The sequence below is a fragment of the Schistocerca nitens genome, chromosome 7 (genome assembly GCF_023898315.1).
Source record: "Schistocerca nitens isolate TAMUIC-IGC-003100 chromosome 7, iqSchNite1.1, whole genome shotgun sequence".
NCBI lineage: Eukaryota > Metazoa > Arthropoda > Insecta > Orthoptera > Acrididae > Schistocerca > Schistocerca nitens.
Window position 1 is genome coordinate 552,178,557 of NC_064620.1, and position 24,474 is coordinate 552,203,030.

The window sequence follows — 24,474 nt, forward strand, 5'->3', positions numbered from 1 at the left end:
GAATTCCAGTCATGCGAGACGTATGTCGCGTTTATTCTATTAGACTGCAGGCAAAGCTCTCCCTAATCTGTTCGACATAATCATTAACGTGCGAGCGACAACATGTCTCAACAATGTTCTTGTGCCAAGAGTAAATTGCAAGCCTGCTTGGAGGTTCCTTAGCGCATTCGGTGCAAAATTTACGCCGAACAGTGGTTGCAGAAACTTCCTGGCAGATTAAAGCTGTGTGCCCGACCGAGACTCGAATTCGGGACCTTTGCCTTTCGCGGGCAAGCGCTCTACCATCTGAGCTACCGAAGCTCTCCTCTCTTCGCAGGAGAGCTTCTGTAAAGTTTGGAAGGTAGGAGACGAGATACTGGCAGAAGTAAAGCTGTGAGACCGGGCGTGAGTCGTGCTTCGGTAGCTCAGATGGTAGAGCGCTTGCCCGCGAAAGGCAAAGGTCCCGAGTTCGAGTCTCGGTCGGGTACACAGTTTTAATCTGCCAGGAAGTTTCATATCAGCGCACACTCCGCTGCAGAGTGAAAATCTCATTCTGGAAACATCCCCCAGGCTGTGGCTAAGCCATGTCTCCGCAATATCCTTTCTTTCAGGAGTGCTAGTCCTGCAAGGTTTCGCAGGAGAGCTTCTGTAAAGTTTGGAAGGTAGGAGACGAGATACTGGCAGAAGTAAAGCTGTGAGACCGGGCGTGAGTCGTGCTTCGGTAGCTCAGATGGTAGAGCGATTGCCCGCGAAAGGCAAAGGTCCCGAGTTCGAATCTCGGTTGGGCACACAGTTTTAATCTGCCAGGAAGTTTCATATCAGCGCACACTCCGCTGCAGAGTGAAAATCTCATTCTGGAAGTGGTTGCAGAGTTTGTTTCATGAAACCAGAACACACAGCGAGCAGGCTCCACACCAGTGAAAGTAACTATTTTAACTGTTCTATATGTGGGCTCTCCTGATGGTGGAATGGGGTGCTATGCACTACATGAATCAGACTTTGGAGAAAAATTGTGTCACGAAAATTTAACCCTGGATAGCGGATGCCAGTAGGAACCAAAATGTCTAATGTCGTGTAGGTCGACAACGCCCCATTTTTAAACTACGGAAACTTGGCTGCACTCGCTCCCACCTGCCGTGGCATTACCCTGTTGCCGTTCGTCGATTGACGGGCAGCTCTATGGTTGTCGATTCACACATACACTCCTGGAAATTGAAATAAGAACACCGTGAATTCATTGTCCCAGGAAGGGGAAACTTTATTGACACATTCCTGGGGTCAGATACATCACATGATCACACTGACAGAACCACAGGCACATAGACACAGGCAACAGAGCATGCACAATGTCGGCACTAGTACAGTGTATATCCACCTTTCGCAGCAATGCAGGCTGCTATACTCCCATGGAGACGATCGTAGAGATGCTGGATGTAGTCCTGTGGAACGGCTTGCCATGCCATTTCCACCTGGCGCCTCAGTTGGACCAGCGTTCGTGCTGGACGTGCAGACCGCGTGAGACGACGCTTCATCCAGTCCCAAACATGCTCAATGGGGGACAGATCCGGAGATCTTGCTGGCCAGGGTAGTTGACTTACACCTTCTAGAGCACGTTGGGTGGCACGGGATACATGCGGACGTGCATTGTCCTGTTGGAACAGCAAGTTCCCTTGCCGGTCTAGGAATGGTAGAACGATGGGTTCGATGACGGTTTGGATGTACCGTGCACTATTCAGTGTCCCCTCGACGATCACCAGTGGTGTACGGCCAGTGTAGGAGATCGCTCCCCACACCATGATGCCGGGTGTTGGCCCTGTGTGCCTCGGTCGTATGCAGTCCTGATTGTGGCGCTCACCTGCACGGCGCCAAACACGCATACGACCATCATTGGCACCAAGGCAGAAGCGACTCTCATCGCTGAAGACGACACGTCTCCATTCGTCCCTCCATTCACGCCTGTCGCGACACCACTGGAGGCGGGCTGCACGATGTTGGGGCGTGAGCGGAAGACGGCCTAACGGTGTGCGGGACCGTAGCCCAGCTTCATGGAGACGGTTGCGAATGGTCCTCGCCGATACCCCAGGAGCAACAGTGTACCTAATTTGCTGGGAAGTGGCGGTGTGGTCCCCTACGGCACTGCGTAGGATCCTACGGTCTTGGCGTGTATCCGTGCGTCGCTGCGGTCCGGTCCCAGGTCGACGGGCACGTGCACCTTCCGCCGACCACTGGCGACAACATCGATGTACTGTGGAGACCTCACACCCCACGTGTTGAGCAATTCGGCGGTACGTCCACCCGGCCTCCCGCATGCCCACTATACGCCCTCGCTCAAAGTCCGTCAACTGCACATACGGTTCACGTCCACGGTGTCGCGGCATGCTACCAGTGTTAAAGACTGCGATGGAGCTCCGTATGCCACGGCAAACTGGCTGACACTGACGGCGGCGGTGCACAAATGCTGCGCAGCTAGCGCCATTCGACGGCCAACACCGCGGTTCCTGGTGTGTCCACTGTGCCGTGCGTGTGATCATTGCTTGTACAGCCCTCTCGCAGTGTCCGGAGCAAGTATGGTGGGTCTGACACACCGGTGTCAATGTGTTCTTTTTTCCATTTCCAGGAGTGTACAAACGTCCCGCACCCCGTCACTGCCACAAGGTGATACGCACACGTGTTGAATAGGTCTTGCTGGTTGTCTCCACCTCACGTCAGAGGCGTTGACACGTAAGCTTCGCAGCACAGACTCGTCAACTGCGATTCAATCATACAGTAAGCATGGCGGCATAGTATTCGTTTGACGAACAACGAGACACGGTTTTTGTTTGTGGACTAGCCGACGGCAGTGCTCATGAAGCTCGATGTTGTATGAGGGACGGTACCCAGCAAGACGCCGCCCACACCCGCTAGTTAGTGGGATATCATGGTGATGCTGGAAGACCTCGAACACGACGGGATGCTGCATTTGAAGAGACTGTTCTCGAGACATGAGCTTAGAACCTGCGAAGATCCCGACACATAGTCCCCGCCCACCCCACTTAAGCTCCACCCCTGATCAGCAAGATGCTCCGCCCAACCGGAGCAAAACGATACACATCGTCGCAGATATGTTACTCCTAGATCGAGAACTAGAAAATGAACAATTTCCAACGTATAATGCAAAGACTTTAAGTTTCAGGTATTAATGTAAACGTTTACACACACGACTACGATTATAACTGTATGTTATTGACGAAGTAGAAGTGTCTATAACTTAAAATGGATTTCCGGTACCTAATGGTATTTACAACAAGCGGAACAAAAAATCACGAATGATTTAAAATAATAAATGAAAGCGAAATACAAACGTGCTGTCTGTTAATTATAATGTGAGCCAATTATCATCAAATTAATCGCTTAATATAACGTGATCTTTTGGGAAAACTACACTTCGCAAACAATGTGATTGGAAATGTTACGTATGTCGGTAATAAAAGCTTACGATGTCGCAGATGGCAACAGAGTTTATTTCTTTTATTCATCCAAAAAAATCTTTCCAGATTATAAGACACAGAACAAGCACAAACCAAAACAGCACAGTAAAAATACTGTATTATGTCAGTAGAGACATAAATGTAAGCTTTATCCACCAAACAGCTTGCACTATTTGCATTAGCTTCACTATCTTGTTTCTAGTCCCTGTATCTCAAACATCCAAAATATTCTGCTATGGAATAGAAGCAATAATCTAATAAGAATAGACAGGCCTACTTGTTTACAATGTCCTCACTTGACTCAATATTTTTATGTTTATAAAATGTAGCTTGACTCATTAGACCTAAAGAAATGAAGAATATAAAAATCATACTGATAACAAAAACGTTATGAAGACAGTCGTATTTTCCATACATGACACATGAGGTATTTCATTAATATAGTTTTTGCGTCTGTATGTAAAGTTAGAAGTAGGTATATTGCAACCTATGAATTATTGTTATAATTACCAAATACTTCAATGGAACGACTAATTCACTTCAAAATTACGTACTATTTATTGATCTATTTCAGTTTACCTGTGGTGACTTAAATGTTGTGTGGGTGCAGGAGTGCCTTAAGAAGTAGGAGCTCTTATTTTGTGTACTTGCTGTAGTGTCCGTTCTTGTTACGAAATAAATATTTAGCGTTTTCAGTAATACTTTTTCTTAAAAGCAATTCGTTTAATAGAAATCCCAATACTCGCGACGTAGCCCGAAATTTTGTGTGACATAAACATTAAAATATCTGCTTAAGTTTTCTTAATAATTTAAATTTCGTTAAAACAAGGCAGCAGTTAGTTCCAGTAGTGTCTATTCTGTCTGTTCTTACCAGAAAAGAGTAATTAAACGTTTTAATTCATTTTTATCAACACAGTTCGTATTTGTTACTGGTTAGACAGACGTGATGTAGGCATACAATTTCTGAGTTGCTAACGTTTAAAAACATATCTAAACATTCTTTATAACGTGATTCTCCAAAACACCACCCGGGCTCCAAACCGCAAATGCAGGTACTGTTTCCGGTCTTCCGTTGTGAGGGAACTATAGGGGGTGGGGTGAGGTCCCATTCGTGAGCGAGGTATGGGGGTTGGGTGAGGACCGATCGTGGGCGAGCTAAGTGCGGGGTGAGTGTCGCAGGGAGGTAGAGTGGGGGGGATCCTCGCTGGGATTTTCGCAGGTTTTAAAGTTTGCTGTTCTCGAGCGCTTCGAGGAAGCACCTACGACAAGTACTCGAGCGGTTGGGCACGGCATGGAGGCCACTCATCGGTTAGTCTGGGAGGTTTTGAGGGATAACGGCCAGCAGCCATTTAGTTTACACCCTGTCCAAGATCTAAATCCTGTGGCGGACTACGAATACAGGCTAGAGTTTTGCCGGTGGTTTCTGCGACGTATTGCACGATCTCCCGACTTCTCTGGCGTTGTCTTGTTTACCGACGAGTGCACCTTCCATGGGGATCGCTCGACATTAGGGTAGCCATTGTGAGTGACCATCTGATTGGGCTGGTCCGTATACCTCCTCGACTTACCGGGCCAAATTATCTTCACTCTTTGCAAGAAACTCTACTCAGTCTGCTGGAAGATGTTCCCCTGGAGATACGGCTACGCATGTGGTTGCAGCATGACGGGGCGCCCGCACATAACAGTCGTGCTGTGCGCGGATATTTAAATGACCTCTTCGATGGGCGGGTAATCCTCACACCAGCGGACTTCTTGCTGTGGGAATTCTTCAAGGTTCTAGTTCACCCACCCACACGCGAACCACCTAGAAACGAAGAGCAATTAATGGATCGCATTCACCACGCCGCCAGTCACTTCAGAGCAATGCCAGGAATCTTTGAAATAGTTCGGCAAAACACCGTTCGACGTTACCAAGCTTGTGTCGCGTCAGAGGGTGGCCAGTTCGAACACCTGCTTTAAGTAAACGTGTCCTAGCTACAAGAAAGCCCTTTTCAGGGCCAACATAATTTGTAAAAGACTTTCTGTACACGAACTAACAACTGTCGACGGGTTGGTTTCCATTACGTCTTATTATAAAACTACAATGGATGTGTCGGGACTCCGGCGGATTCGCCCCCAGGCCCGCAGAGTGGAAGGCTGGCGCGCCACCACCGAGCCTCGGATACATCGCGATCACCGGCAGGCAAAGCATTCGCGATCATGCGTTGTCCATAGGATCCGGCAACAGGGTAATCCCACGGCCAATTAAGAACGCGTGGCGCCAAGTTTCCGTAGTTTAAAAATTGTGCTTTGTCGCCCTACACAACATTACTAATTTTGATTCCTACTTGCATCAGCTATCTTGGGTTCAAATTTCGTGACACAATTTTTCTGTTCTTCTGGGGGAACACTGTGGGACGCGTACCCCTAAACTTTTTCGTCGACAAAGTAATTTTTTTTACGATTTTTAGACCTTGGAAGAGTGCCAAGGATTTATTTCACGGACGTAAATTTTTAATTTAATTTTTTCGTGTTGGTAATTGCAATACGAACGGTACCAGTGCAATTTTTGGTGGGAAAAACGACGCCATTGACTCTTTCAAGCATTTCGAAGCTGCGGCAATCGTCCTCGACAACTGAATCGCTGGCAGCCAGTTCCACAAGCATGTAGTGCCCTCGCCCCCTAACAGTGGGCGATGGTAGTGCTAAACGGATATGCGTTCGCTCAAACGCCGAGCTACCAATAGATGTCTCTACGGTCCCGCTACCATCATCCTTCGCGATTTATTACTATCTTTGTTTTGTTATTCTTCATTCGTTTGCGTTTTCTGTTCCGTTCTTGTCGGTTGGTCGAAGTTTTGGAGTGTGTCCTGTCTTTCGTTGCAACTTGTAAGTTAAGTTGGAAGTGAGAGATGAGCAGAAAACTAGGGGTTAATGGGAATCGCATGCTTCATTTGAGGTGACGTAAACTGAAGTTAAAAAACGTCTCTGAGCACTATGGGACTTAACATCTGTGGTCATCAGCCCCCTAGAACTTAGAACTACTTAAACCTAACTAACCTAAGGACATCACACACATCCATGCTCAAGGCAGGATTCGAACCTGCGACCGTAGCGGTCTCGCGGTTCCAGACTGGAGCGCGTAGAACCGCACGGCCACACCGGCCGGCTAAACTGAAGTGTTCGATACCACATTCTCTTGTATGTATGTTTCTCGGCATCGCCTGCTTCGTTTGAGCAGCATTTCAACTGAAGAGTCCGATACCATTTTTATGTAGTTCGTCATGTTAATGACGTTATGGCTAAAAGCAGATGGGTGGTATCCCATGCTTCAGATATAAGTAATTTTCGCTGTGTTATATCCAATGTCGGAGTACCCTCAAACTTTTTTTTAGAAAAAAAGCATATATATAAACAGATATCACATATATATTACTAAATGATTTTTAGTGTAGTCTTGTTAAGAGCTTCGCTTCTGCCCAACTGTAATGGTTAAAATAGATTATGATGAATGTATTCTTCAAATTTAGAAAATACTGGAATTTATGTCACTGATCTCCTATAACCAGTGCTGTGGAATGCAGCAGTCATGTGTGCATTACCCTAAACATTATTATTATTGACATGTGAAATAATCGGGTGTACTGCCGGATGTTTGTGTCGCTCTGGCACAATATTTCGGCCACGTAACTCGTTGCCTTCTTCAGGTGCTACCTGAGACTACCGTATTGGAGGATCTTGTCCAGTATTTATGGCCAGAGGGCGCTGGGTGCTCTCTCTGCCGTCCGCGCCCGCCTGGCGCTGCTTGTAGTGTGTTGTCTCTTCCCCAGTGCTCCCTCGGACGTACGCGCCCGACTTGGTTGCCATCTGTGGCAGCTGTCTGAGGCCCACCCTGTGTCGGGCGTTCCGTTCCGAAATATTGTGCCAGAGGGACACAAACATCTGGCAGTAGACCCGATCATCCCACATGTCAAGATCTCGCCGGGAAAGCCTGAAGAGTCACATTATTATTATTCTCAATTCAAAATTCCGAACAGTTAACGCTCCCCAAAAGGAAGTGGTAACCCCTGGTAGAGACGGGCCCATAGCATGTGTCGCACGTGGTGCTCGTACCTGCGGTGGTGGGCAACTGCTGGTTGTTGCCGGCGAGGATGTTGTGGCCGTGGTGGGGCAGCGAGGGAACGGCCATGGTGGTGGGGGGCAGCGCGCCGCCCCCCGCCTCCTCCGCCACCGTCGTCGCCTCCGTCGAGTCCTCCGTCGGCTCCTGCTCGTCCGCCTCCCGCCTCCACAGCCTCAGGGACGGCGCCATCTTCTGCTCCGCTGCGTGTGACTTGCTTCACTGCAACACACACGACGTCAGACGGTCAGTAAATGGTCGCATTTGTTCGCGGTCAATAAAATGTCGGCAATGCAGCGCATGAAGTGAACTAAGTAATGGTTCTGACATATTAATGCACATTTATTTTTCCTTTGTCATTTTATTCCCATCGCCCCACATGGACAGGGAGTGGGCTGTCAGCGGACACATGACACCGCTCTACACCTACATGACAATAAAAATTTTAAAACATACTGTAAAACTGGACAAAGGAGATGATAAAACGAATGTTCGAGATGATAAAAAAACATATACAGGGTGATTCAAAAAGAATACCACAACTTTAAAAATGTGTATTTAATGAAAGAAACATAATATAACCTTCTGTTATACATCATTACAAAGAGTATTTAAAAAGGTCTTTTTCACACTCAAAAACAAGTTCAGAGATGTTCAATATGGCCCTCTCCAGACACACGAGCAATATCAACCTGATACTCCAACTTGTTCCACACTCTCAGTAGCATATCAGGCGTAACAGTTTGGATAGCTGCTGTTATTTCTCGTTTCAAATCATCAATGGTGGCTGGGAGAGGTGGCCGAAACACCATATCCTTAACATACCCCCATAAGAAAAAATCGCAGGGGGTAAGATCAGGGCTTCTTGGAGGCCAGTGATGAAGTCTCTGTCACGGGCTGCCTGGCGGCCGATCCGTCGCCTCGGGTAGTTGACGTTCAGGTAGTTACGGACAGATAAGTGCCATACAGTTTATTGTGGAATTTGCAGCTCTCTGCTAGCTCTGCGAGTCGATTTTCCTGGGCTGCGAACAAATGCTTGCTGGATGCGTGCTACATTTTCATCACTCGTTCTCGGCCGTCCAGAACTTTTCCCTTTGCACAAACACCCATTCTCTGTAAACTGTTTATACCAACGTTTAATACACCACCTATCAGGACGTTTAACACCATACTTCGTTCGAAATGCACGCTGAACAACTGTCATCGATTCACTTCTGCCGTACTCAATAACACAAAAAGCTTTCTGTTGAGCGGTCGCCATCTTAGCATCAACTGACGCTGACGCCTAGTCAACAGCGCCTCAAGCGAACAAATGTACAACTAAATGAAACTTTATAGCTCCCTTAATTCGCCGACAGATAGTGCTTAGCTCTGCCTTTTGTCGTTGCAGAGTTTTAAATTCCTAAAGTTGTGGTATTCTTTTTGAATCACCCTGTATATTCAATTGGATAATATAAAAGGCGGATTTGTTTATTAATTAAAAGTTTGACACAAGGATAGCTGCATAAGACAGAAAAGTAGAAAGTCGGTGAGTTGACTGATTAAGATAGAGATATAGACGAGTAAGGTGATGAGCGCACCTAGAGGTGAGGGTATCATCTGGAGTGCCCCAGGGAAGTGTGGTAGGTCCGCTGTTGTTTTCTATCTACACAAATGATCTTTTGAATAGGGTGGATAGCAATGTGCGGCTGTTTGCTGATGATGCTGTGGTGAATGGGAAGGTGTCGTCGTTGAGTGACAGTAGGAGGATACAACATGACTTGGACAGGATTTGTGATTGGTGTAAAGAATGGCAGCTAACTCTAAATATAGATAAATGTAAATTAATGCAGATGAATAGGAAAAAGAATCCCGTAATGTTTGAATACTCCATTAGTAGTGTAGCGCTTGACACAGTCACGTCGATCAAATATTTGGGCGTAGCACTGCAGAGCGATATGAAGTGGGACAAGCATGTAATGGCAGTTGTGGAGAAGGCGGATAGTCGTCTTCGGTTCATTAGTAGAATTTTGGGGAAGATGTGGTTCATCTATAAAGGAGACCGCTTATAAAACACTAATACGACCTATTCTTGAGTACTGCTCGAGCGTCTGGGATCCCTATCAGGTCGGATTGAGGGAGGACATAGAAGCAATTCAGAGGCGGGCTACTAGATTTGTTACTGGTAGGATTGATCGTCACGCGAGTGTTACGGAAATGCTTCAGGAACTCGGGTGGGAGTCTCTGTAGGAAAGGAGGCATTCTTTTCGTCAATCGCTACGGAGGAAATTTAGAGAACCAGCATTTGAGGCTGACTGCAGTACAATCTTACTTCCGCCAACTTACATTTCGCGGAAAGACCACAAAGATAAGATAAGAGAGATTATCGTACAGAGGCATATAGGCAGTCATTTTTCCCTCGTTCTGTTTGGGAGTGGAACAGGGAGAGAAGATGCTAGTTGTGGTACGAGGTACCCTCCGCCACGCACCGTACGGTGGATTGCGGAGTATGTATGTAGATGTAGATGTAGACTGCCAGGAGGAGGGGTACCATGGAAACATAACAGTTGAGGTCATGCATAAGAGAGTGTTTGTGTGGACAGGTGCTTGGATGAGAAATTCAGGAGAGTGAAGGGGGATGCTGTTCCCGACCCGCTCTTAGGGTTTGGGTGGAGAGGAATGGAGAGAAGGGGAACAGAAAGGAACCCTGACCGGAGGAGGTGAGGTGGGTTCTTTTAGATTTGGTAGGATGGGTGGGTATCAGGGCGGATCTCATCAGATAAGGAAAGGCGATTTCGTTGGAGGAGTGATGAATTTGTGTGTGTGTGTGTGAGTGTGAGTGTGTGTGTGTGTGTGTGTGTGTGTTTGTGTATCTTATGTAATAAACAAAGATGACCCTAAGATTGGACATGGAGCATGACATTGGTACGAGGGGCCATCAGTAAGTAATGGAACTTACTTTTTCTCGGCCAATTGCCGTTGACAAAAATGCGCATTTTGAGGTGGGACATCGTGGAAGATTCCCACTTCAGCCCCTATAGTTTCACGAAGTTCCGATAGGTGACGACGCTACACAGAGCCTTCAAAATGGCGTCTGTAATGGAGCTGTGTTCCAAACAGGGAGCTATCTTTAAGTTTCTTTTGGCGCAAAACGAGAGCATCGTAGATACTCACAGATGCTTGCAAAATGTTTACAGAGACCTGGCAGTCTACAAAAGCACGGTGAGTCGTTGGGCGAGGCGTCTGTCGTCATCGCAACAAGGTCGCGCACACCTGTCCAATCTTCAGCTTACCAGCCGGCCGCACTCAGCTATGTTGAAACAAGCGGACACACTCATTCGAGGTGATCGACGGATCACATTCAGACAACTCGCTTTACAAGTGGATGTGTCTTTTAGTAGTGCTGACACATTAGCTCACCAGTTGTGTTCTGAAAGGTGTGTACCCGTTGGGTTCCTCGCCACCTAACTGAAGACCATAAAGAGCAATGGCGGGTCTTGTGTGTGGAATTACTGCGCGTTACCAGGCTGATCATGACAATATTTTGTTGAACATTGTCACAGGTGACGAAACGTGGGTTCATCGCTTCGAACCTGAAACAAACGGAAATCCATGGCGTAGCGTCACACCAGCCCAAACCTCACACCTTACGACTTCCATATACTTGGCCGAATAAAGGATGCATTCCACGGAAAGCAGTGGGTGAATTACGGGGAGGTTATTGTTGCAACAGGACGTCAATCAGTAAAGTGGTACCAAGCAGGCATGTAAGGTGGCGTAAGACTGTCGCAGTGAATGGGCATTATGTTGAAAAATTTGTAGCCCAAAGAGTGGGTAATAAAGTGGTTTATTGGAATCCTGAATAAAACCAACCTGGTTTCATAGAAAATGTGTTGCATTATTTATTGAACGCCACTCGTTTATACAGGGTGAGTCAGGAGGAAAGGTACATGCTTTGAGGGGCGATACTTGTGTTGATTCTGAACAAAAAAACTCCTAATAAACACTTCCCTTTTTCTTAACCAATGAGTCAACATTTACCCGCAACGGAATCAACAACACATGCAACTCTCACGTATGGGCAAATGAAAATGTGCACGGTACTGTGGAAACGAATTTTCACCGACGTTTCTCAGTCAACGCGTGATGACCAACTCATCGGTCCAGTTGTTTTAGATAACCGTGTCACTGGGACACGGTACCTTTAGTTTCTTCAAAATTTGTTACCAGAATATGTGGAGGATATCCCTTTGGAAGAATATAATAATTCCAATCCCAAAGAAAACAGGTGTTGACAGATGTGAAAATTACCGAACTATCAGTTTAATAAGTCACGGCTGCAAAATACTAACGCTAATTCTTTACAGACGAATGGAAAAACTGGTAGAAGCGGACCTCGGGGAAGATCAGTTTGGATTCCGTAGAAATGTTGGAACACGTGAGGCAATACTAACCTTACGACTTATCTTAGAAGAAAGATTAAGAAAAGGCAAACCTACGTTTCTAGCATTTGTAGACTTAGAGAAAGCTTTTGACAATGTTAACTGGAATACTCTCTTTCAAATTCTGAAGGTGGCAGGGGTAAAATACAGGGAGCGAAAGGCTATTTACAATTTGTACAGAAACCAGATGGCAGTTATAAGAGTCGAGGGGCATGAAAGGGAAGCAGTGGTTGGGAAAGGAGTGAGACAGGGTTGTAGCCTCTCCCCGATATTATTCAATCTGTATATTGAGCAAGCAGTAAAGGAAACAAAAGAAAAATTCGGAGTAGGTATTAAAATTCATGGAGAAGAAGTAAAAACTTTGAGGTTTGCCGATGACATTGTAATTCTGTCAGAGACAGCAAAGGACCTGGAAGAGCAGTTGAACGGAATGGACAGTGTCTTGAAAGAAGGATATAAGATGAACATCAACAAAAGCAAAACGAGGATAATGGAATGTAGTCAAATTAAATCGGGTGATGCTGAGGAAATTAGATTAGGAAATGGGACACTTAAAGTAGTAAAGGAGTTTTGCTATTTAGGGAGTAAAGTAACTGATGATGGTCGAAGTAGAGAGGATATAAAATGTAGACTGGCAATGGCAAGGAAATTTGTTAACATCGGGTACAGATTTAAGTGTCAGGAAGTCGTTTCTGAAAGTATTTGTATGGAGTGTAGCCATGTATGGAAGTGAAACATGGACGATAACTAGTTTGGACAAGAAGAGAATAGAAGCTTTCGAAATGTGGTGCTACAGAAGAATGCTGAAGGTAAGGTGGGTAGATCACGTAACTAATGAGGAGGTATTGAATAGGATTGGGGAGAAGAGAAGTTTGTGGCACAACTTGACTAGAAGAAGGGATCGGTTGGTAGGACATGTTTTGAGGCATCAAGGGATCACAAATTTAGCATTGGAGGGCAGTGTGGAGGGTAAAAATCGTAGAGGTAGACCAAGAGATGAATACACTAAGCAGATTCAGAAGGATGTAGGCTGCAGTAGGTACTGGGAGATGAAGAAGATTGCACAGGATAGAGTAGCATGGAGAGCTGCATCAAACCAGTCTCAGGACTGAAGACCACAACAACAACACAACAACAACATCCCTTTGGCAACACGAGCTCTTATTTACTTTCAGCATGACGGAGCTCCTATAGATTCCGTACGGCCAGTGACGCAGTATTTCAACACAACGTATCCTGGTCGTTGGATCGGTCGCCGTGGAGTCATTGCTTGGCCACCGAGGTCACGCAATCTTACCCCACTGGATTACTGTTTGTGGGAGTGGCTGAAGAGCGACGTCTACAAGCGCAGAGTGGACACAAGAGAGGAACTTCTCGCTCGTATGTTAGATGCTTGTGCCCAGGTAAAGGAATGCAAAACAGAGCTCCGATCGGCGACGCAACACCTGTCTACAAGAGCAGCAACATGCACTGAAGTTGACGATGGACTGTTTGAACACCGCCTGTGAGGAAACGTACACAATTAAACAAACCATAACATAACAGTATCTTAGTTTACCGTCAACTGCTCCTTTCCCGTTCCTAGCTGTTTTCATTGGTTTAACCGGAGACCGTTAAGAAAATGGCATATGTTTATTAGAAGTGTTTTGTTCAGAATCACCAGTAGTATCACCCGTCAAAGCGTGGACCTTTCCTCCTGACTCACCTGTATACATACGGCGATTGAAAAAAATGTTTACACACTGACATGGCCCCATTGGACGTACAAAAGAGATAGGTAATCACTTAGGAACTGGGAGTCACAAAGGCCAACCGTGGCTACTAAATGGCGTTCCAGTTATTTAGTCACGTGCTACAAACGGGTGCCCATTACAAAAGATGCTCAAAGTTTCGTCCTGATGCATCGAGACACGCCTAACGTGGTCACTCCATAGAATGGCGCACACTCTCGGAGATACCTCGTGCATCCCGAAGACATCCTGCTGCCGTGACAATTCTGTCCACTAGGTCCTCCGGCGATGTGACATGTGTTTCATACACAAGGCCCTTCAGATAGCCCCCCCCCCCCTCCGCCCACACACACACCGATTGGAGACAGATCAGGTGATGATCGTGGTAGCCAAGCGACTGGCCCATCGTGATCAATCCAGCGGCACGGAGAGGCTGAAATGCACAGTGCCTCCGTGGTGCCGAAGTCAAATGCAGCGACGAATAGGCATGGGAACATCATTCAGCATGTCTGGCAGAACCTCTCACAGGAATACAAGATACGTGCGATCGTCAAGGCGGTCCGGGAGAGTGTACGGCCCAATTAAACTCCAACGATGCCAGCACACACGTTAAGGGTAAATTTGCATTGTGAGGCATGCGTACGTGTAGCAAGTGGCTTCAAATCTGCCCACGTATACAGGTTGTGGACGTTCATCACACTGTCGAGTGACGACGCAGCCTCATCGGTGAAGGCGACACTCCCTGTTCAGCTTCGGTCTCAAAATGAAACTGCGGACAGCGAAGAATCCAGCGTGCTAAATAAAATATGTACAGACTTACAAAAGTTGGGCGTTTATACCAAAAGTTACCCCAAGTTTCGCGGCGAAAATAACAAAGTGAACCGCAAGAATTTAAAAAAAAAAAAAAATGGGCCTTCACCAGCTGAGATGCAACTATCACAACAAATTGAACTGGAAAATGCAGAACAGTTTATTAATTTAGAGATAAAACGTTGTTACTAAAATTTTCGTGAAATTTACATAACTTGTAGATCTTCATTCTCGAGGTGTAGCCTCGTTGCAAATACTGCTGAGCTCCTCTGCTGTGCTGCTGAACATGCAAAACTAATCTTGTAATGTGCGAAATGAATTCCAGGTACAGATATTCCGCAAGATTGCTTTATTCGCACGCAAGGTGTTCGGCGTCGAGAAAATATGTAAACAAAGTTCTACATGCTGTTCTGTTGATGGTTGGTAACAAACTGCCCCCTTGCTGTACGCAAACCGCTTGTATTTATACGATTTACAACCATAATTGACAATAAGAATTTACAAATTTTACGAAATGGCAATTAAAAGTGTGAAATAAAATTAATTCACATGCACAAAAAAATAACTGAAATAATGCTTTACAATTTTTTTTGGACGCGGACATAATTTCGTTAAGAACTGCAAATTAATTTACAGGTTTCCAAAAAAAGTACATTTATATTTTAGTTAATTACAGTCGAAAGAAAGAATGAAAGTATTCTTACCATATGTATGAACTCCAAATAATGTTAATCAAAAATACACTCCTGGAAATGGAAAAAAGAACACATTGACACCGGTGTGTCAGACCCACCATACTTGCTCCGGACACTGCGAGAGGGCTGTACAAGCGATGATCACACGCACGGCACAGCGGACACACCAGGAACCGCGGTGTTGGCCGTCGAATGGCGCTAGCTGCGCAGCATTTGTGCACCGCCGCCGTCAGTGTCAGCCAGTTTGCCGTGGCATACGGAGCTCCATCGCAGTCTTTAACACTGGTAGCACGCCGCGACCGCGTGGACGTGAACCGTATGTGCAGTTGACGGACTTTGAGCGAGGGCGTATAGTGGGCATGCGGGAGGCCGGGTGGACGTACCGGCGAATTGCTCAACACGTGGGGCGTGAGGTCTCCACAGTACATCGATGTTGTCGCCAGTGGTCGGCGGAAGGTGCACGTGCCCGTCGACCTGGGACCGGACCGCAGCGACGCACGGATGCACGCCAAGACCGTAGGATCCTACGCAGCGCCGTAGGGGACCGCACCGCCACTTCCCAGCAAATTAGGGACACTGTTGCTCCTGGGGTATCGGCGACGACCATTCGCAACCGTCTCCATGAAGCTGGGCTACGGTCCCGCACACCGTTAGGCCGTCGTCCGCTCACGCCCCAACATCGTGCAGCCCGCCTCCAGTGGTGTCGCGACAGGCGTGAATGGAGGGACGAATGGAGACGTGTCGTCTTCAGCGATGAGAGTCGCTTCTGCCTTGGTGCCAATGATGGTCGTATGCGTGTTTGGCGCCGTGCAGGTGAGCGCCACAATCAGGACTGCATACGGCCGAGGCACACAGGGCCAACACCCGGCATCATGGTGTGGGGAGCGATCTCCTACACTGGCCGTACACCACTGGTGATCGTCGAGGGGACACTGAATAGTGCACGGTACATCCAAACCGTCATCGAACCCATCGTTCTACCATTCCTAGACCGGCAAGGGAACTTGCTGTTCCAACAGGACAATGCACGTCCGCATGTATCCCGTGCCACCCAACGTGCTCTAGAAGGTGTAAGTCAACTACCCTGGCCAGCAAGATCTCCGGATCTGTCCCCCATTGAGCATGTTTGGGACTGGATGAAGCGTCGTCTCACGCGGTCTGCACGTCCAGCACGAACGCTGGTCCAACTGAGGCGCCAGGTGGAAATGGCATGGCAAGCCGTTCCACAGGACTACATCCAGCATCTCTACGATCGTCTCCATGGGAGAATAGCAGCGTGCATTGCTGCGAAAGGTGGATATACACTGTACTAGTGCCGACATTGTGCATGCTCTGTTGCCTGTGTCTATGTGCCTGTGGTTCTGTCAGTGTGATCATGTGATGTATCTGACCCCAGGAATGTGTCAATAAAGTTTCCCCTTCCTGGGACAATGAATTCACGGTGTTCTTATTTCAATTTCCAGGAGTGTAGCTAGCCGATTTATCGAAAATAAATTTGTAAGTTGAAAATGCACTTTCTTTATGCAGGTCATTGTGGTTTTTGATAAATATTACTGAACAGACTCATCAGCGTAGCAAATTTAGATCATTTATTTAGTGATTATTGAAAACAATACTCCTAGCATGCTCACAAACTCGTTATTGAGCGCAGAATACAATAGCAAACTCAGATTTTACGTAAGTTGCCTCAAATAGATTAATTACTGGTATAGGTGCAGGGTAGAATTGTACATTAAACGATTAATTAAGCATAAGATACATGTAGCCTCTTCAGGGGGCGGCAAAGATGCTTAAGGGGCTGTTTCATTACATTCTGCAGTCGATTCCTGCAGAAACCACCACGCACATACCGTCTGCTAGTTTTAGTCCCCTAGTTGCAATGCCTGGAGGCGTTTGAAATGAAACTGAAGCAGTCCTTTGTCGTGTACAATGCGCCAGACGTTGGATTGGGAGATATCAATGGCGCCGTCTACACCTAGTGTGGTTGTTGACGGCGTACGCTGCACCCTTTCGAAAACTCGTTCTTCCCCTGTGACTGTACGTGTTGTTCGTTGGCGGCTAGAATCCAGTTTGTGCACATGGAAAGATCTGGTTTCGCACAATCGGCAATGCAGGATGGCGAATGATGTGTGGCACGGAACCTTTCTATCAGGACATTTCGCACGATACAATCCCACGGCTTCTCGTCTATTGCAGTTGGTCATGCCACAAATCAAACGCATCTCACCCATTTCGGGGTAGGTGTAGCTAGCCATGTGACTCCCAACGCGTCCACTGCGTGAATGGTGACGATCTCCCTGCGCTACGCCCGTGTTTGTATGGCAACGCCCTCTCGTGACCGTAACGACCTCTCGTGGTGTTTGCGACCATCGATTCCTATGTGCTTACTGATCCTTGTTGTATATCCGGTGTGCCATATCAGCTTGTAAACGTATTTGTTTTTAACCAGCCTGTATACATCATTGACATCACGGTCTAAAGTCCTATGTGAAAATAATTTTTATGCGTATGATTCTTTAGCTGTAAAATGCCTGTATGCATTCAAAAGTGTGAGGCCCAGTCGATAATCTCTGTAGCTGCCCACTCTCTGTTACCCACTCACTCTCATAACTGTCAGAAACGAAACGAAGACAAAAAAACTTTACAATTCGAGCCACAGAACCTAACAAGTTTTGTCAACTTCTCTGAGCTGGTAGTCTATGGCTACCCCTATTTTTTATAATATAAAATAGTGATATACGACTTGTGACATTATTGCATACAAGCGAAATTCCGTTCCATTTATCTTTTCAAAACTTTAAGCTAAGTTCATCCCACATATTGAATACTAATTATTGAGGCCCCTGTGAAACGTTGCACAAAATCCATCGTCTTTTAGAACGGAATATCTCCGTAGTATCGATGTAATGACATTTAAAATCTGCAGAGTGCTGGCGGACGAACCTTAACGCCGAGCCGTAGTCACATGGTTTTTGGAGTCAAACTATGCTGTAGACAAAAATTCCGTTCGGCGTATTTGAAAGCTTCACTCCACAGATGTTGCTACTCCATACTGCAGCGCCATTTTCCCATCCGTGGACAAAAATCACACAACAAAGCTCGTTGCTTGTTACTGACGAAGGAACTGCAGCAACCAACCCTTATTTATCTTATTAAATTTATTTTGTTTCCCTTGACCGATTTGAAATTTTGTCACACTCAACTACAAGTAGAGTACATTTTTATATTAGATAAGACAAACAGCAAGCCTAATATCTGTTCTCAGCAGTCGTGCGTAAAAGCTACGATGAGCACCATGAAAATAATACAGGTGTTCAAAATGAAGGTATTTTCACACCGTATTCAAAAAATGGCTCTGAGCACTATGGGACTTAACTTCTGAGGTCATCAGTCCCCTAGAACTTAGAGCTACGTAAACCTAACTAACCTAAGAACACCACGCACATCCATGCCCGAGGCAGGATTCGAACCTGCGACCGTAGCGGTCACGCGGTTCCAGACTGAAGCGCTCTGCCACTGCGGCCGGCCACACCGTATTGATGACTGGTTTGACAAAGGACTCGAAATACAAAAATATTCTAAATGAGCAGAACAATTCAGTTGCGAGGCTGTTTCTTGCTAATATTTAAACTTACAATTACTTTTTAAGCTTTTCTCAACATCCATACAATCCAGACTACAAGAAAAACAGGAAGGAGGGAGATATTCGACTGTGCATTAGACGCATCAGCGCGGAGCTACAAACAACATGAAAAATTCATCCGGCAGATATCAGTCAACTTTCTTGTCGATTTACCAGCCCTCAAAGCGCATACACAACTTGACTGGTGGCCCGCTCGCGTGTCGCACTGCTTTACAGACATTCACTTCCCATTACTGTCACATCGAAACGATGTGGTTTCGCTTATCGTAACGTTGCTTCGCTAATGTCTTCCTCTTCCGTCAGTGTAATCGAAAATTGTGAAGTAACGTTAAACAACATTACGTTTAGAATTGTCGTTGGATAACAACAGATTTTCCGTTATTTGCTCTCTGCTTTCAATTGTTCGTTAGTAAGTGCATTTTCAGCACCCCTTCTCACTTATTAACGAAAGTGAAAGCGGAACTAAAACGGAGGAAATGGAAATGTTTGCGGTAAACCACACAAAGTAAAATTAATATTAAATCGTTCGATAGTCAGGCTCGATAAGGCGTCGAGTCATTGTCAGTCATTGCACTGCTTGACAATCGCTGAGCAACAGAGACATCGTTGGACAGGAAAAAAATTCAGTCAATGATGGACGACATGAAACCCAGTTCGTACCTAATACTAGAGGTGTGGTATACTTTTATGAAAAATGATACAGATTTCACCACATGGGAATATAACAGACATAAGCAACGTTCATGATCGACACGGGTGAGAATCCCTACATAAAAAGTCGATATCACGTTCTCAGGGATATACCCTCCTCAGGCACTAACGCACATTTTTTTGCACCTGTTATTCATGCTGCCTATCAAACCGTTCAGGAGTCCTTGGGGAACATTGTTTCCCTCCTATCTCAAGGCGGTTTTCAGTTCTTGCACGATTTGAATAGGGGTCGTTCGTTGAGAAACACGTCTGCCAAGAGCATCCCAGGCATTTTCTGTAGATTTTAGGTCCGGGGAGTAAGCAGGCTATTCCGTACGTTCAATGTCTTCACTTTCCAGTGTGTCCGACTCCTCATCGGTTCTACGTGCGCTGCCATTGCCGCCCATAATGAGAAAGTCGAGACCTTCCGCACCCCTAAACAGATGGACATAATGCAGAATACCTTCCTTGCACTACCGTTGTGCTGTAACGGTACCTCGCACAAAGATATACAGCAGTGTTCAGCCACTGTGTATAAAGCCTGCCCACACCATAACGCCTGGTCTACACCAAAGACGTTCATGAACATTTTGTGGTGTGTAACATGTTACCCTCTCTCTCCACACTAACTGGTGGCCGTAATCACTTATACAGTGATGCAGGATTCGTTGGACATTATCGATCTGGACCACTGTTGCTGACCCGAAACGACATGCTTCCTACACCAATGAATACTTTCTCGACGATGGCGCTGTTGAAGTGGGATGCATTTAACAGACTTGCGAGCATACAAATCAGCCTGGCTTCATCGTCGCAAAAAGGTTCTGACAGACACACGAGTACCAGTAGCGCTTGCAAGGTCTGCAGCAATCTGCCTATGAAGGAGATTTCTGGTCCTTTTCGCCATTAGGGCTACGTATCGATCCTCTTGCGGTGTGGTTGTCCATCTACAACCACCGGCACGCTTCTGCGTAGTATTTCCACCTTCAGCGGCCTTTTTTAATCGCGGCATGACACTTTTCGTCATACCTATTACTATGGCCACAATAGTGACACTGTGAGCGTCTTCGAGCCACCAAATTGCACGTCCACGATCGTAAGCACTCATGTCTTGCAGACATAATGCCGTACCAAGAGGAATGGCGGACCAAACGGTTTCACAACAGCCTTCGTCAAACACCGAATTGTATGAAGTGTCGAATACATATAGAGCGTACGTGCACAGTTTCGGTTGACCACGTCCCGTTCTCTACATTTCCTTTCACTATCTGTGGTCGGGTGTTCCGTAGCAATTCAAATGGTTCAAATGGCTCTGAGCACTATGGGACTTAACATCTGAGGTCATCAGTTCCCTAGACTTAGTACTTAAAGCTAACTAACCTAAAGACATCACACACATCCATGCCCGAGGCAGGATTCGAACCTGCGACCGTAGCAGCAGCGCGGTTCGGGACTGAAGCGCCTAGAACCGCTCGGCCACCACGGCCGGCTAGATGTTAAGTGCGATAGTGCTTAGAGCCCCTTCGACTTCAGTGTGTCAATTGTGAGCCCCTTAGAGGACACAGTGAACGTCTGTTTTGTTTTGTGATGAAATCTGGTCGTGCCTCGGTGCCAGTGATGGTTGTGTGCTGCTTACAAGCACCGCAAGCCACCTGACGGTGTGTGGCGGAGGGTACCTTGAGTACCTCTATCGGTTCACTGAGGCTTCTTGCGGATGATGCTGTAGTATATCGAGAGGTTGTAACAATGGAAAATTGTACTGAAATGCAGGAGGATCTGCAACGAATTGACGCATGGTGCAGCGAATGGCAATTGAATCTCAGTGTAAACAAGTGTAATGTGCTGCGAATACGTAGAAAGAAAGATCCTTTATCATTTAGCTACAATACAGGGTGATTCATAAGAATACCACAACTTTAAAAATGTGTATTTAATGAAAGAAACATAATATAACCTTCAGTTATACATCATTACAAAGAGTATTTAAAAAGGTTTTTTTTCACTCAAAAACAAGTTCAGAGATGTAGAATAATTGAAGCAGGTTGGTTGAAGGCCTGCAACCAGTCTGTCTGCCTGCTAGACACTAGACCTGCACGTGGAGTTATGGTCTGTGGGCAAATATCAATTAGGAACATTACATATGTAGAGTGTGGACAGTTGGGAATGTGCGTCTCACGGGAAGCGTGCAAGGGATAAGTCCCTGCAGCCGCGCTATTCATATGTGTCACGGTGCTCAGATGGATGCCGACAATTGCTACGGCCCACCCACTCATTACTCGCGCACACTAAGGTGATGGTCCACCTCTGGCCCTTGCGGCAGCGGTTATTCAGCTTGGCGTTGATTGGACATCCTCCTGAAGAATATCGTGCCAAGTTCTGTCCAATTGGTGCGTTAGATCGCCAAAATACCGTGTTGCTAGTCAAGGTGTGGTTTCACAAGCACTAAGAATACAGTGAGAACTATCACCGTGTGAGGGCGGACATTATCTCGCTGAAATGTAGGCCAGGATGGCCTGCCAAGCAGGGCAGCAAAATCGGGCGTAAAATAGCATCGACGTACCGCTGTGCTGTAAGGGTGTACGACATCCAAAGAGGCCCTGCTATGAAAAGAAATGGCATTCCAGCCTGTCACTTCCGGTTTTGTCTGTATGGCGAGCGACAGTCAGGTTGGTATCGAGCGAAGTCCGGGGCATCTCCAAACATGTCTGTGCTGGGTGTCGGACCTCAGTTCGCAGTGGGACGCTACACTGAAGACAATTTCACTCCAGTAAATGAGATTACAGGCCGAAGACGTGTCTGAGAACGTCCCAGATAGCGGTGGGATATCAACCCGACTGTCACCAGCCATTCGGCCCGACAACCAGGAGTGCTGGTCTGGGGAGTCTTTTCATTTCTTACAAGGGAACCTCCCCATCGCATCCCCCTCAGATTTAGTTATAAGTTGGCATAGTGGATAGGCCTTGAAAAACTGAACACAGATCAGTCGAGAAAACAGGAAGAAGTTGTGTGGAACTATGAAAAAATAAGCAAAATATACAAACTGAGTAGTCCACGTGCTAGATAAGCAACACCAAGGCCAATTAGAGCTCAGGAGCACCGTGGTCCCGTGATTAGCATGAGCAGCTGCGGAACGAGAGGTCCTCGGTTCAAGTCTTCCACCCATTGAAAATTTTAATTTTTTATTTTCAGTTTGTGTCAGACTCTTATGTTTTCATCACTTTTTTGGGAGTGATTATCACATCCACAAGAAAACCTAAATCGGGAAAGGTAGAAGAATCTTTTTACCCATTCGCCAAGTGTACAAGTTAGGTGGGTCGAAAACATTCCTGTCATGTGACGCACATGCTGTCACCAGTGTCGTATAGAATATATCAGACGTCTTTTCCTGTGGAGGAATCGGTTCACCTATGACCTTGCGATCAAATGTTTTCGGTTCCCATTGGAGAGGCTCGTCCTTTCGTCTACTAATCGCACGGTTTTGCGGTGCGGTCGCAAAACACAGACACTAAACTTATTACAGTGAACAGAGACGTCAATGAACGAACGGACAGATCATAACTTTGCGAAAATAAAGAAAGTAAAATTATCAGTCGACGGAAGACTTAAAACCAAGGACCTCTTTTTTTTTCTTTTTTTTTCATTTTGTTCGTTATTGATCGTTGTGTTTGGTCGTTGCGGACGTCGCAAGACATCCTGCTCAAGTTCGGTGGTTGATCCTTCCACTCAGTTTTTCATTACAGAGGCCAACCGGCTCTCTAGCCGAACACGCTGAGCTACCAAGCCGGCGACCTCTCGGTCCGCAGCTACTCACGCTAACCACGGGACCACGGCGCTCCTTGACTCCCACTGTCCTTGATGTTGCCTATCTTAGCATGGACTACTCAGTTTGTATATTTTACTAATTTTTTTCATAGTTCCACACAACTTCTTCCTGTTTTCTCGATTGGTCTGTGTTCAGTTTTTCAAGGCCTATCCACTGTGCCACCTTATAACTAAATCTGAGGGGGGTGCGATGGGGAGGTTCCCTTGTTAGCAGGATCCCTTCGGTTTTCATCCGCAGCAACCTTCCAGTACAGCGGTACGTCGACGGTATCCTATGCCCCGTTTTATTGCCCTTTATGGCAAGCCACCCTGGGTTTGCATTTCAGCAAGATAATTCCCGCCCGCACGCTGCGAGAGTGTCTACTGCGTAATTTCGTGCTTGTCAAACAATACCTTGGCCAGCAAGGTTGTAGGGTCTCTCACCAGTTGAGAACGTTTGAAGCATTATGGGCAGGGCCCTTCAACCAGCACAGTATTCTGACGATCTAACGCACCAACTGGACAGAATTTGGCATGGTGTTCCGCAGAAGGATATCCAACAACTCTGTCAATCAACGCCAACACGAATAACTGCTGCCGTAAAGGCCGGTGGTAGACCAACGCGTCATCGACTTGCTCAATTAGTGAAGCTCTTTCTCGTGAATAAGTAATCTAATTTTTCTCAGGTTGTAACAAATTCAAATGGCTCTGAGCACTATGGGACTCAACATCTTAGGCCATAAGTCCCCTAGAACTTAGAACTACTTAAACCTAACTAACCTAAGGACATCACACACACCCATGCCCGAGGCAGGATTCGAACCTGCGACCGTAGCAGTCCCGCGGTTCCGGACTGCAGCGCCAGAACCGCTAGACCACCGCGGCCGGCTCAGGTTGTAACAGTTCGTCTCTCTGTACGTGCACGAGTACATCACATCTACCGATTTCCGTCCCTTACGGATAATTCTTTCCTGGTGCGTCTTTTGTTTTTTGTCTAGGAGTGTTAAAGTACCTTCGGCATCCAGTCGTACTGAGCGAATGAGATGAGAGGCGAGTACCATCTTGATCGTACGTCCACATCTACATTAGTAGCTCCAAATAGCCCCAAGACGTGTGACTGAAGGTACTTTTTGCCATATTAG

The 24,474-nt window shown here is 46.5% G+C and overlaps 1 protein-coding gene across 5 annotated transcripts in view; it reads right to left on the reverse strand.

Annotated features, from left to right (window-relative positions):
• LOC126194911 (synaptotagmin 1) overlaps positions 1-24,474 on the reverse strand; it is a 1,052,777-nt gene that overhangs the window by 174,999 nt on the left and 853,304 nt on the right. For all 5 annotated transcript variants that reach the window (XM_049933275.1, XM_049933273.1, XM_049933272.1 and 2 more), the window contains one exon: positions 7,539-7,764. In XM_049933275.1, coding sequence (XP_049789232.1) covers positions 7,539-7,734 — 196 coding nt within the window. In that variant the 5' untranslated portion in view covers positions 7,735-7,764. The remainder of the gene's footprint in view (positions 1-7,538; positions 7,765-24,474) is intronic.